The 13678-nt window shown below is 46.1% G+C and overlaps 2 protein-coding genes across 4 annotated transcripts; both read right to left on the reverse strand.

The window, feature by feature from the left end:
- Positions 1-9: 9 nt before the first annotated feature.
- On the reverse strand, positions 10-7975 carry LSM2 (LSM2 homolog, U6 small nuclear RNA and mRNA degradation associated). Its single transcript, XM_032847291.1, is given in 6 exon segments — positions 10-515; positions 814-873; positions 987-1017; positions 6920-6987; positions 7644-7870; positions 7873-7975. Coding segments are annotated over 6 exon segments (615 nt in total). The 3' UTR covers positions 10-389.
- Positions 7976-9686: 1711 nt separating this feature from the next.
- LOC116860940 (heat shock 70 kDa protein 1-like) lies at positions 9687-13471 on the reverse strand. 3 transcript variants are annotated; one of them, XM_032847288.1, is made up of 2 exons: positions 13451-13471; positions 9687-11926 (listed from the first exon to the last, which is right to left on the reverse strand). In XM_032847288.1, the coding sequence occupies exon 2, from the start codon at positions 11911-11913 to the stop codon at positions 9988-9990; it is 1926 nt and encodes a 641-aa protein (XP_032703179.1). In that variant the 5' UTR covers positions 11914-11926; positions 13451-13471; the 3' UTR covers positions 9687-9987. The 3 variants fall into 3 exon arrangements, with proteins under 3 accessions (XP_032703179.1, XP_032703177.1, XP_032703178.1); XM_032847286.1 differs by lacking the exon at positions 13451-13471 and adding an exon at positions 13279-13431; XM_032847287.1 differs by lacking the exon at positions 13451-13471 and adding an exon at positions 13179-13227.
- Positions 13472-13678: the final 207 nt, after the last annotated feature.

A 13678-nucleotide genomic window follows, 5' to 3' on the forward strand; every position in this document is an offset into this window, starting at 1 on the left:
AACCAGAACTCGAATGTGCATCATAAGTTTATTCCCGATGCGGGATAGATTCCTTCCATCCCCAAAATGAATCACATGCTGTCCTGGAGAGATCTAGGAGATTCTCCCACCATATCCAGGGAAGGAGTGAGAAAGGCAGGTGCTGAGGACAAGGCAGGTCTGCAGTTCCCCAGCCTACTTATCCTCCCCTCCTCAACAGAGGAGAGCTGCTCCCCACTATTATTATTCTCATCCACTCATCCCTTGAAGGAGAAAAAAAAAAAAAAGTCTCCAATATTCAAAAAAGACAAAAAAAAAAAAAGACAAAAAGCCTTCAAATATGGGAGAGGGGTCCTGGGCTGCAACTTAAGGTGAAAGGTCACCAACTGAAGAGGGACAGGGAGGAATCGTCACTGTTTCTGCTGCAGGGCCTCCTTCCTTGCTGCGTCCTGTAGCAACTGTGTGTCCACCTCATCTGCCGGCAACTGCACATAGCGGACCACTGAGCCCCGGATGAAGCAGTTCTTCACTGATAACTAGACCCAGACAGATAAACAAGAAAACACCCTTAAAAGTGTCTGCTATCTGGGGCACCTGGGTGGCTTAGTCGGTTCGGCATCTGACTGTTGATTTTGGCTCAGGTAGTGATCTCAGGGTGCTTCACTGGGTGGTGTCCCATCTGCCTGTCCCCCGTGCCCCCCACCCTAACTCATGCACTCTCAAATAAACAGAAATAAGATAAAATCTTAAAAAAAAAAAAAAAAAAAAAAAGAATGTCAGCTATCCACCCAGGAACTTCCTGCTTTTGTTTCCTCTTCACCATCACCAACTCACCATGTGAGGGTACTTCTCAGGGTCTGTAACACTGATGTCAGTTAGTTTGATGTTGAGATACTAAGAAAAGAAGACAAACACCATCATTAGCTCTAGAGACAAGATGCAAGCACCCAGCCCTGAAACTCTTTCTCCTTCCCCAAGACCCCATTCTAGGCTCCTACATATCTCACCTGGTCCACAGAATGGAGGGTTCCACAGATGCTGTTGGGGGAGAAGACGAAAGAACCCAATCAGTTTACACCAAAATCAACCGAGAGACAACTTCAGACCATGGATAAGAACACAGCTGGGGGAAGTCAAGGTTTGAGGAAGGCAGAAAAGAGAGAACCAAAAAGGGGGCATTCCTAAGCCCAGGATCAAGAAAGACAATGCTTGTATTGCAATGTTTATTTTAGACCTCACATCGCCTAAAGCCAAGGCACTCCTTTTTTTTTTTTTTTTTTAAAGATTTTATTTATTTATTTTACAGAGAGGGATCACAAGTAGACAGAGAGGCAGGCAGAGAGAGAGAGGGAAGCAGGCTCCCTGCTGAGCAGAGAGCCCGATGTGGGACTCGATCCCAGCACTCTGAGATCATGACCTGAGCCGAAGGCAGCGGCTTAACCCACTGAGCCACCCAGGCACCCAAGCCAAGGCACTCTTAGCAGCTAGTATTAAACAACTGTTACAAACTAGGCCTGTGTTCCACATAGTACTTGAAGTCTTTACAGATACCTCACAAGGTAGCTCTTACCAAACAGGGACTCAGAGATTGTGTAATGTGCACAAGTGTAGAAGAAACAGGGACTTGAGGCCACATCTGTCTGATACCCCAAACCAGCAGCTATTCTCAAACATCTGTTGGAACCCCATATGTAAAGCAGACAAAGTAGCTTAACATTGTTCTTGGTGATGCAGGCACAAGATGTCCCCTCCTTTTCTCAATCCCTGGGCCCTCTGAAATGTGAATGAGGAATGCTATCAGTCATGCTACTTCTCTCCCAACTTCTTTACTTTCTGTGAGTGGCCTCAACAGTCTCACAACCTCAAATTCTGAGTTGTACTTCACCATCCTCCATGACCCATGTCCCCATCATTTGGTGACATTTTCCTAACATCTCTAAAATTCTCTTTCTAGTTTGACTTCTACAAGCCAAGGTCTTATTACACCTCAGTCTAGGCCAGCCTCCATCCTTGCCGCCTTTATCCTAACTACCCTGCATGTCATCACCAGATTCTATGTTCTTTAGAACAGTGGTTCTCAAACACTGATGTGTGCTCAAAGGTCTCTTAAGTCTGAGACAAAGAAACACAGGTTAGGATAGCGTTTGTTGGGTGCGTATGTAGTATGCTAAAGGTTGTCAATATTTTCCTCCCTAAGAATAATTCTTTAATTGCCCTTGCTATTTTTTTGTTATTAAAAAAACTTTCAGGCTGCCTGGGCGGCTCAGTCGGTTAAGTGCCTATCTTCAGCTCAGGTCATGATCCCAGAGTCCTGGGATCAAGTCCCTATATTGGTCTCCTTGCTTGGCAGGGAGCCTACTTCTCCCTCTGCCTGCTGCTCCCCCTTCTTGTGCTCTCTCTCTCACAAATGAAATCATAAAAAATTAAAAAACCTGGGGTGCCTGGGTGGCTCAGTGGGTTAAAGCCTCTGCCTTTGGCTCAGGTCATGATCCCGGTGTTCTGGGTTCTCTGCTCAGTGGGGAGTCTGCTTACTCCTATCTCTCTCTCTGCCTGCCTGTGATCTCTGTCAAATAAATAAATAAAATCTTTAAAAAAATTTTTAAAAACTTTAACGAAATGACTATAATGTGCAGTTGCTTAAGTGTCGGACTCTTGGAGGCATCTGGGTGTTTCAGTTGGTTAAGAGTCTGTCTTCAGCTCGGGTTGTGATCTGGGGGTCCTGGGATCGAGCCCTCCATCAGGCTCCCTATTCAGTGGGGAGTCGGCTTCTTCCTCTCCCCCTCCCCGCCCTGTTCATGCTCTGTCTCTCTCTCTCACATAAATAAATAAAATCTTAAAAAAAAGAATTGTAAAGAAAAGGGGAAAAAAAAGCATTGGGACTCTTGATTTTGGCCACTTTCAGGTCTTCAGGTCATGATCTCAGGGTCATAAGACTGAATCCTGCATCAGACTCCATGCTCAGTCTGCTTAAAGCTCTCTCTCCCTGGGGCGCCTGGGTTGCTCAGCTGATGAAGTACTGGACTCTTAATTTCTTTCCTTTTTTTTTTTTTTTAAAGTTTTTATTTATTGACAGAGAGAGAGACATCATAAGTAGGTAGAGAGGCAGGCAGAGAGAGAGGGGAAGCAGGCTCCCCGCTGAGCAGAGAGCCTGATGTGGGGCTCAATCCCAGAACCCTGAGATCATGACCCATGCCAAAGGCAGAGGCCTACCCCACTGAGTCACCCAGGCGCCCCAGGACTCTTAATTTCTTGATTTTGGCTCAGGTCATGATCTCAGGGTTGAGAAGGAGCCCCACATGGGGCTCGCACAGAGCATGGAACCTGCTTTTCTCCCTCCTCCTCCTTCTGCCTCTCTCCCCTCTTAAAAAAGACTGACTCTTTCCCTCTCTAAAATAAATAAATCTTTTTTTAAAAAAGTCTTTATCTTGCCAAAAATAAAGCTGGCAGTTCTCTGTTGGGCCCCAATTTTTGTTAAATTTTAAGTCTTTAAAATCTGCTGCCTGAGAAACATACTTCTCCGTGATGGTTTCCCCACATCCCTGACTGCTGGAAAGACTTTGACAACACCTATTACCTTCTGCAGCGGTGAAGTCACTTCCGAAACTGCATAGGTGGTGTCATTTCATTCAGTCTCTTAATATCTGGCACAATGGTCTGAAAACAAGCATGAGAGAAAGGAACCCTTCTCCCATACCAATGGACTATCTTCAAATCTTCTAAGTCCCTGTTTTAGGACATGGGGCTATAATGTAAGTCACTCTTGCCATATGGAAGACCCAGAAAGAAGAAAAGAGGAAACCAAAAACAAATCCTCTCATAGAATTGCCTAGCTGGTTCTGCCTTCCATACTTGTCTCTCTATATGGCCCCAATCTATACGCCATCAATACTGTGTCAATGTTTCCCACACTGAGAAATTATCTCAAAAAGAAACATGGAAGATATTGTTGGGGGCAGGTGGGAATACACTGATTCAAAGTTTCTAAAGGTGGGAACCCTGGCTGGCTCAGTCTGTTTAAGCATGTGACTCTTGACCTTGGGGTTGTGAGTTTAAGCTCCACCTTGAGTGCAGAGATTATTTAAAAATAAAATCTTTAGGGGCGCCTGGGTGGTTCAGTGGGTTAAAGCCTCTGCCTTTGGCTTAGGTCATGATCCCAGGGTCCTGGGATCGAGCCCCACATCGGGCTCTCTGCTCAGTGGGGAGCCTGCTTCCCCCCTCTCTCTCCGCCTGCCTCTCTACTTGTGATCTGTCAAATAAATAAATATTAAAAAAAGAAAAAAATACAATAAAGTCTTTTAAAAAAAGTTAGATATTAAGGAGGGCACTTGTGATGAGCACTGGGTGTTGAATATAAGTGATAACACTAAATTCTACACCTGAAAATATTACCCTTTATGTTAACTGGAATTTAAATTAAAAATTGAGAAAATTAAATAAACAGAATTTTCTAAAAGAGCATCAGGTAATAATACTTTAAATATATACTTAATTTAAAGGAAAGTTTTTTAAAGCATTTTTTTTCTAAAGAAAAAGATGTGTACAAAGTTGCACACATAATGATGTTCAGGGCAGCATCATTTGTAAAAGCAAGAAACAGCCTAAATGTCCAACAGCAAAGTCTCGATTAAATTAGTTCCCGCCAGCTAATAAAAATGCCATATAGGGGCGCCTGGGTGGCTCAGTGGGTTAAAGCCTCTGCCTTTGGCTCAGGTCATGATCCCAGGGTCCTGGGATCGAGCCCTGCATCAGGCTCTCTGCTCGGTAGCAAGCCTGCTTCCCTTCCTCTCTCTCTGCCTGCCTCTCTGCCCACTTGTGATCTCTGTCTGTCAAATAAATAATAAAATAAAAGATCTTTTAAAAAAAATGCCATATAGACATTAAGAATGTTAAAGATCAACTTTATTGACATGGAAAATATCCACAACATATTGCTAAACAAAAAGCAAGTTTCACAGTTGCATAAAGAATATGACCCCATTTTTATTTATTTGTTTTTTCAAATTTCTATTTAAATTCCAGTTAGTTAACATGCGGTGTAATGTTAGCTTCAGGTGTAGAATTTAGTGACTCACCACTTACATAGAGCACCCAAGGTTCATCACAGCAAATGCCGGCCTCAATACCCACCAAATCCGTGTCCCCACTCACCTCCCCTCCAACAATCCTGTTTGTTTGCTATAGTTAAGAGTCTGTTTCCTGGGGGCGCCTGGGTGGCTCAGTGGCTTAAAGCCTCTGCCTTCAGCTCAGGTCATGATCCCAGGATCCTGGGATCGAGCCCCACATCGGGCTCTCTGCTCTGCGGGGAGCCTGCTTCCTCCTCTCTCTCTGCCTGCCTCTCTGCCTACTTGTGATCTCTGTCAAATAAATAAATAAAATCTTAAAAAAAAAAAAAAAAAGTCTGTTTTCTGGGGGCACCTGGGTGGCTCAGTTGGTTAAGTGTCTGCCTTTGGCTGAGGTCATGATCCCAGAGTCCTGGGATCGAGCCCCACTCAGCAGGGAAGCCTACTTCTCTCTCTGTCTGCCACTCCCCCTGCTTGTGCTCTCTCCCTCTCTCTCTGTGTCAAATAAATAAATAAAATCTTAAGGAAAAAAAAAAGTTTTCTGGTTTGCCTCTCTCTTTTCCATGTTCATCTGTTTTCTTAAATTCCACATGAGTGAAATCATATGGTATTTGTCCTTCTCTAACCAATCGTTTTTAATTTAAAAGAGTGCAAATGTGGGGCACCTGTATGGCTCAGGGGGTTAAACCCTCTGCCTTTGGCTCGGGTCACGATCCCAGGGGCCTGATCCTAGGGTCCTCGGATGGAGCCCCACATCCAGCTCTCTGCTCAGCAGGGAGCCTGCTTCCCCCTCTCTCTGCCTACTTGTGATCTCTGTCTGTCAAATAAATAAACAAAATATTTTAAAATAAATAGAGTGCAAACGTGTGCAAGCCAGACAGAACTGGACTTCAGTTCTGGCTGTCATTTACTAGTTGTGTAGACTTGAGCAGTTAACCTGTCTATGCTTCAGTTTCCTCATGTGTAAGATAACAACAATAGTATGTGTGCTATAGAGTTGTTAAAAGAATTAATGTTAATAAATGTAAAGTATTCAGAATAGTGCTTAGTTGATAGGATGTTCTCAAATGTTAGCTATTTTTCCTTCTTTCAGCACACACTTATTAAGCACCTATGATATACTAGGCCTATTGCAGAACTCAGGTACACAAAGGTGAGCTTAAACATGGTCCTGGCCCTGTAGGAAGGACAGGCTGTAAATACTAAACATACTTTTAGGAAATCACAATTTCAGAAGCACCTACTAGGAAGAAAATAGACTATATAACAGATACTACTTGGCTAGAAGGACCAGGAAAAAAGTCTCTCCAAGGATACAGCATTTACTCCATGTCCTGGTTGTTAATTAGGAGCTAATGACACAAGGGGGTAGAGGCTGTAAAAGCAGACATAAGGGACTGCACTGGTCTTCGGTTTATCCTTTATGTTCTCTTTAACAAAATGGAAGTTGTGCCACATCTACCATTCTACAACAGCTCTTCCTATCAATACATCTATTCCTCTGTGACAGCTGTATATTACGAAGTGCCACAACTTAACGCATTCCCTGTAGATGGCTATTTGTTTCCAATTTTTGGCTACTGCAAATAAAATTACAAACGCCCCTGTAATACACCTTTACTTGTGGAACTGATTCCTACATTTCCATAATTGAGCAAACAATTTAATCAAAAAAACAAAACTATGTCCGTTTCGTAAAAACAAATTTAGCCATGCCTCTGCCCTCTGATGGCTCTCTAGTACTTTAACCAAAGGGCACAGGTCATTTATTTCTTTTGTATCTCTCCCATTTTGTCCAGCCCTCAAATAATACTTGTCAAAGAGGTTCCAGAGCCCCGCATATACCCACCCCCTAAGGACTTGCGGGAACAGGTGCCTACCTCAGGTCATTCTTGAGTTCCACGACCACATCCTTGCCCACCAGGGACTTGAAAAAGGAATAGAAGAGCTATTGGGCGAGAGAGGGAAAACCATCACCTGGGAAGTTACAAACAGGGTAGGAAGGAGTGCCCCTCCCTCTGGTAGTGTTTCCAGTACTGATATTGGGATCCCGGCCACAGCTCTGGCAGTTCTGAAAACTTCACAGGAAAAAATACTCTGTGGGCCCCCGGAACACAATACTCCGGCTGGAGCCCAAATACACTTCACTGAGCCCCTGACTTAAAGCTCCAGAGAGATGCTCTGCCCTGCACCCCTCTCGCTCTCCGGGTCGGGCTCTCAATCAACCACCTCTCCTGGGCTACTCTCTACCCCTCAACCCCCAGTGGGCACAACTGTAGAAAGCGTCCCATTCTAACCCTCCCAAAGCCTGGCCTCCGTCATAGAAATACTCCTCGAGGTCAAGCTTTCCCCTCCCCTCCTGTCCCCAACTCTTCCGCGCGTTTCTTTTGTTTTGTTCCCGCATAAGGGTAAAAAAAATCCCATGAGCTCCCAGGTGTGTCCCCCCCACAGAATGCAAGGCGCAGGAACTAATAAGAATAAAGAGCAAACCCAAGGGCCCAACTCCGGCTCCGAGGGTCAAAGCCTCGACCCCCTCCCGGCTCCCCAACCTTCGGCCCGCCTGCGCTCCCCGAGGGCGCCCCCTTGTGACGTCACGGTACCTACCATGGTGCTCAAGCCGCGGGCTGCCGGCCGGACCGGGAAGGCGAGGGCCGGGAACCGCGGGGCTGGGGCCGGGCGGCAACCGGGATGCAAGCCCGCGCGTGGGGCGGCACAGAATCGCGCAGGCGCAGCGAGAAGAGCCGGGGGAGCTCTGAGTAATGACAGGAGCTCACTGCCCACTTGCGGCCCTGGAAGAGCGGGCTGTGGAGAGCCGCAGGGGCGCTGAAGCCGGGAAAGGGGCGGGCCTTCCTGCCTTCCCACTTCCTCCCGGAGTGGCGGGCTTCCACCACGCAGGCGCGAGCCCCAGGTGTTAGCCCAGTTTTCAAGAGGTTCATGGCCTTTCTGGGATTTTTTCCCTGATGGTGCTGCCCACGGTGCTAACACCCTCCAGACACTCTATTGAAAACTGTCGAGGAACTTGGGAAAACTCCTGATTTATGCACTTTTCTATATCCGTTACACTTCGATAAAAAGTTTAAAAAATAAAATGTTGGGGCGCCTGGGTGGCTGTGGGTTAACCATCTGCCTTCAGCTCAAGTCACGATCCATCTCAGGGTCCTGGGATCAAGCCCTGCATCGGGCTCCCTGTCAGCAGGGAGCCTGCTTCCCCCTCTTTCTCTGCCTGCCTCTGCCTACTTGTGATCTCTGTCAAATAAATAAATAAAAATCTTAAAAAAAATAAAATGTTGCAAAGTCCCTGAGATCAGGAGCCTGAGCACTGAGCTTGATTTTATCAAAGGTTCCCAATAGAAACAGAGGGTTTTAGGAGGGAGAGGATTGGGGGGTATGGGTGAGCATGGTGATGAGTATTAAGGCGGGTACGGATTGCACCAAGCACTGGGTGTTTTACGCAAACAAGCATGGAACACTACATCAAAAACTAATGATGTACTGTATGGTGACTAACATAAAATTTAAAAAGGTTCCCAATAAACATATTTCTCCCAAGGACCCAATTTCAGTCCATGTTTCTTACACCCTTTAAAAGTCCATGTTTCTCACACCCTCCTTACAACCTGTAAAGGACTGAGTAAAACCAAACAAAAACTTGCTCAGGGGTAGAAATTCCTATTCTAATATTTGACTTCCAAATATGTTCCCTCAAACACTAAAGGACGCAAGTGTACAGTTACACAGACTTACACACTCATGCACCTAAGGGTTTTATAAATATATATTATGACACAATAGGTGAAAATATTTTTTTCAAGGAATAAGACTACTAAATTCTCCATTTCTCATCTCCCAGAAAAGTACCCATTTGTCAGCAGTTTGTTTTAAAAATGTTTTCTGCATGTAAAGGATGTAATAATAGACTCTATGAGTACACAGATGCTGGATGTCCTAGACCTCACCTTTAAATGTCATAAGGAGAACATCAAGCAGAAGTTTTTTCCCCCAGCTGAACCCTAAGCACCTAAACCAGTCTTTCACTGAGTATAAGCAGAAACTATAGTGAGCAACTGCTCCAGCTGGAGCTAAAGGTGCATGATGATTAAGAGTCATTTTCCTGCTGGAAACAATTAGCTCATGAAAATTCAAACACTTTCCCCTAGCCAGTTTAATTAATCATTCACAATGATTGCACAATCAGACCACACTCACGCTCTTCATGAAATCTTTACCTTACTTTTTAAGGTACACTCACAGTCTAAAGATGCCAGAAAAGGGGTGCCTGGCTTGCTCAGTCAGAAGAGCATATGACTCTTCATCTCAGGGTCATAAGTTTGAGGCCAACATTGGGTGTAGATAGGACTTAAATTTAAAAAAACCAGGGGCTCCTGGGTGGCTCAGTCAACTGGGGTCTGACCCTTGGTTTAAACGGCTCAGGTCATGATCTCAGGGTGGTGGGATCGAGTTCCACATCGGGGTCTGAGCTCAGTGTGGAGTCCGTTAGGGTTTCTCTCTCCCTCTCTCTCTATTCCTCCCCTCAGCGTTCTCATGTGTGCTCACATGCGTGTATGTGCTCTCTCTCTAAAATAAATCTTTAAAAATAAATAAAAATAAAGTTAAAAAATAATAAATCAATAAAGATACCAGAAAAAATTTGTTTTAGGAACAAGTTTACTGAGTGACATTTAACCATCCGCATAGGAAGAAGAAAGTTGGGGAGGTCAGAAATAAATAACAGACATTCGAATTCATCAAATGGTTCAGAGGGGCCTAGTTTTCCTAAAAGTCAGAAACATGGATTGTGAAAAGATGGTATACAAAAGATTTGTCAGAATACGAAAGGATGGTAACTTAGGTTCAGGACACTCAATTCAATAATCATAACGACGTTTGAAGATGAGGGGAAGAAAATTCACCTTAGAGGCACCCTAGAACCCTCCAGCTCCAGATAAGATTAATCTACTTCTTCAATGGTGGGGCCTGTGGCAGCCCTTCCAGGAGTATACCCCGTCCCACAGGAAGGCCCAGTACATCCTCCCTGGTAGAGTTTTGTGATGATTGGGTTACACACCTGCTCTAATTCCTTTCTCTTATGATCAAACTCCTCTTTCTCAGCCAGTTGATTGGCCTCGAGCCATGAAAGGACCTCATTGCATTTTTCCAGTATTTTCTTTTTATCAGACTCACTAATCTTGCCCTTCAAGCCTTCATCACTCACAGCACTCTTCATGTTAAAAGCATAAGATTCTAAAGCATTTTTTGCAGAGATTTTCTCTCTCTGGACCTCATCTTCAGCTTTATACTTCTCAGCATCCAAAACCATGCGCTCGATCTCCTCCTTGCTCAGGCGGCCCTTGTCGTTGGTGATGGTGATCTTATTGGCCTTGCCTGTGCTCTTGTCCATGGCTGTTACATTGAGAATACCATTGGCATCGATGTCAAAGGTCACCTCAATCTGAGGCACTCCCCTGGGTGCAGGAGGGATTCCAGTCAGGTCAAAGCGCCCCAGGAGGTTGTTGTCTCTGGTCATGGCCCTCTCGCCCTCATACACCTGGATCAGCACGCCTGGCTGGTTGTCCGAGTAGGTGGTGAAGATCTGTGTCTGCTTGGTGGGGATGGTGGAATTGCGCTTGATCAGGACCGTCATGACGCCCCCGGCTGTTTCCAGCCCTAGAGACAAGGGAGCAACATCCAACAAAAGCAGATCCTGTACCTTTTCAGACTTGTCCCCCATGAGGATGGCCGCCTGCACCGCCGCCCCATAGGCCACGGCCTCGTCGGGGTTGATGCTCTTGTTGAGATCACGACCATTAAAGTAGTCCTGCAGCAGCCTCTGAACCTTAGGGATACGAGTGGAGCCCCCCACTAACACAATGTCATGGATCTTCGCCTTATCCATCTTGGCATCCCGAAGGGCCTTCTCCACAGGTTCCAGAGTGCCTCTAAACAGGTCTGCACACAACTCTTCAAACCGGGCTCTGGTGATGGATGTGTAGAAGTCAATGCCTTCATAAAGTGAATCAATTTCCAAGTTGGCCTGGGTGCTGGACGACAGGGTCCTCTTGGCCCTCTCGCAGGCGGTGCGCAGCCGCCTCACGGCTCGCTTGTTCTGGCTGATGTCCTTCTTGTGCTTCCTCTTGAACTCCTCCACAAAGTGGCTCACCAGACGGTTGTCAAAGTCCTCCCCTCCCAGATGAGTGTCCCCGGCAGTGGCCTTCACCTCAAAAATTCCATCGTCTATGGTCAGGATGGACACATCAAAAGTGCCTCCACCTAGATCAAAGATCAAGACATGTCGCTCTCCCTGACCTGCTTTATCTAAGCCATATGCAATGGCAGCAGCTGTGGGTTCATTGATAATTCTTAGCACATTGAGACCCGCAATCACGCCTGCATCCTTGGTAGCCTGGCGTTGAGAATCATTGAAATAAGCCGGTACAGTGATCACAGCATTGGTAACAGGGTGGCCCAAAAAAGCCTCAGCAGTCTCCTTCATCTTTGTCAGCACCATAGAAGAGATTTCCTCAGGATAGAAAGCTTTCTTCTCCCCTTTGTATGACACCAATACCTTGGGCTTCCCTCCTTCATTGATTACTTGAAAAGGCCAAAGTTTCATATCTGATTGCACGACAGGATCATTAAACTTCCTGCCAATCAGACGTTTGGCATCAAAGACAGTGTTCTGGGGATTCATGGCTACCTGGTTCTTGGCCGCATCCCCAATGAGCCGCTCCGTGTCGGTGAAGGCCACGTAGCTGGGGGTGGTGCGGTTGCCCTGGTCGTTGGCGATGATCTCCACCTTGCCGTGCTGGAACACCCCCACGCAGGAGTAGGTGGTACCCAGGTCGATGCCGATGGCCATTCCCTTAGCAGCAGCCATGGTCTTCCGAGGCCTGAGAAGAAAAAATGAAATAAAGTTTTGGCACGGGGCTTTTTTATTTCATTACTTTCAGTTGTAGAAAAATACACACAATCTGAAATTTACCATCTTAACTGTTTTTTTAAGTATACTGTTCAGCAGTAAGTTCATTCATATCGTTGACCACCCTCCAGAAATCTTTCTAACTTGCAAAACTGAAATTCTATACCAATTAAGCCACTCTCCATTCCCCTCCTCCCTCCAGCCCCTGGCAACTACTATTCTACTTTCTATCTCTATCAATTCGACTACTCTAGGTCTTCATATTAATAGAATTACACAATAATTTTTTTTATGTGACTGGCTTATTTCACTTAGAAAGATGTCCTCAGGGGCGCTCGGGTGGCTCAGTGTGTTGAGCCTCTGCCTCCAGCTCAGGTCATGATCTCAGGGTCCTGGGATCGAGCCCTGCAATGGGCTCTCTGCTCAGCAGGGAGCCTGCTTCCCCTTCTCTCTCTGCCTGCCTCTCTGCCTGCTTGTGATCTGTCAAATAAATAAATAAAATCTTAAAAAAAAAAAGATGTCCTCAAAGTTCATCCATGTTACAGCATGTATCAGAGTTTCTTTACTTCTTAGAGCTGAATAATATTCATTATATGTATATAACACATCTTATTTAGTCATTCCCTCCTTGGACACCCAGGCTGCTTCTACCTCATGGCTATTGCGAATAATGCTGCCATAAATTTGGTGTACAAGTATCTTTTCCTAATCCCTTCTTTTACAGAGAGTGCTTTTTGGACTAGAGTATTCTTAGCGAACTGGAAGCAAGTGGGAGGCACTTAGCATATATTGTGTTCAACTTTCACAGGGCTTACTCCTACCTTGCTCCTTTATCTGTGATGTTTTATTCTGCAATCGTACCTGTCTTCCTGCTGAACTAAGATTATTTTATGTTTTGGTCTCCTCAGGGGACATGAATCTCCATCCTTTGGTTTAGTTACCTTCCACGGCTCCTTTACGCTCAATTAGGGATTTCTTGGGAGTAATATTGGGCCAGTGGGGTGAAAATGGCTGCTAGGAACCCAATCAAACCCTCAAAAACTATCTCAGACAAGACAGCACCAACAAGCACTCTCTCTCTCCAACCTCCTCTGCAATAAGGCTCTTATTTGAAGACTAACCAATCAGCTTCTCCACCTCTTTCCAGCAGCTTTAGACAAATCCCACCCACCTTGGCTCCTGCCAAAGAATTCCCCTTCCCTGATTGGTCAATGCCCCCATACCTTAGACTAAAACTACAGAACGTTCCAGCATTTTCTCAAACACGGACCTATTAATCTCGCCCACTGCCATTCCATTTAAGTGAGAGCACACCAGGCTCACCTATTGTCCCGTCGCCTTCGATCCAGTTTGATAATGTTCTGATTGCGGAGCCCCTGAGGGTGGGGGCTCCTTCAACATCCAAAATGTGCAGCCGGTGTTTCCCCACCCCCCACCCGCCCCGCCCTACAGCTTTGAACGGACTCCGGTGCTACCATCCCGATTCCTTACTAACCCATGAGGTCAGAGGCACCAACCCCATTGTAACGCGTCTGGGGGGGCGCAGCGTCAACACTGCCGCCCCCTCCCTCCAAGCCCCTCCCACCTCCTCGCACCGACCCCCCCCCTCCACGAACCCTTGCCAGCCCTAGCAAGCCCGAGAATAGTCTGGAGAGTTCTGGGAGGGGCGGCGCCCGGGACGCCGATTGGTCCCAGGAAGCCTGGAGGCGGGACGCGAGGCGAA

Source organism: Lontra canadensis, unplaced genomic scaffold, assembly GCF_010015895.1.
Source record: "Lontra canadensis isolate GAN:19392208 unplaced genomic scaffold, GSC_riverotter_1.0 scaffold186, whole genome shotgun sequence".
Classification (NCBI taxonomy): domain Eukaryota; kingdom Metazoa; phylum Chordata; class Mammalia; order Carnivora; family Mustelidae; genus Lontra; species Lontra canadensis.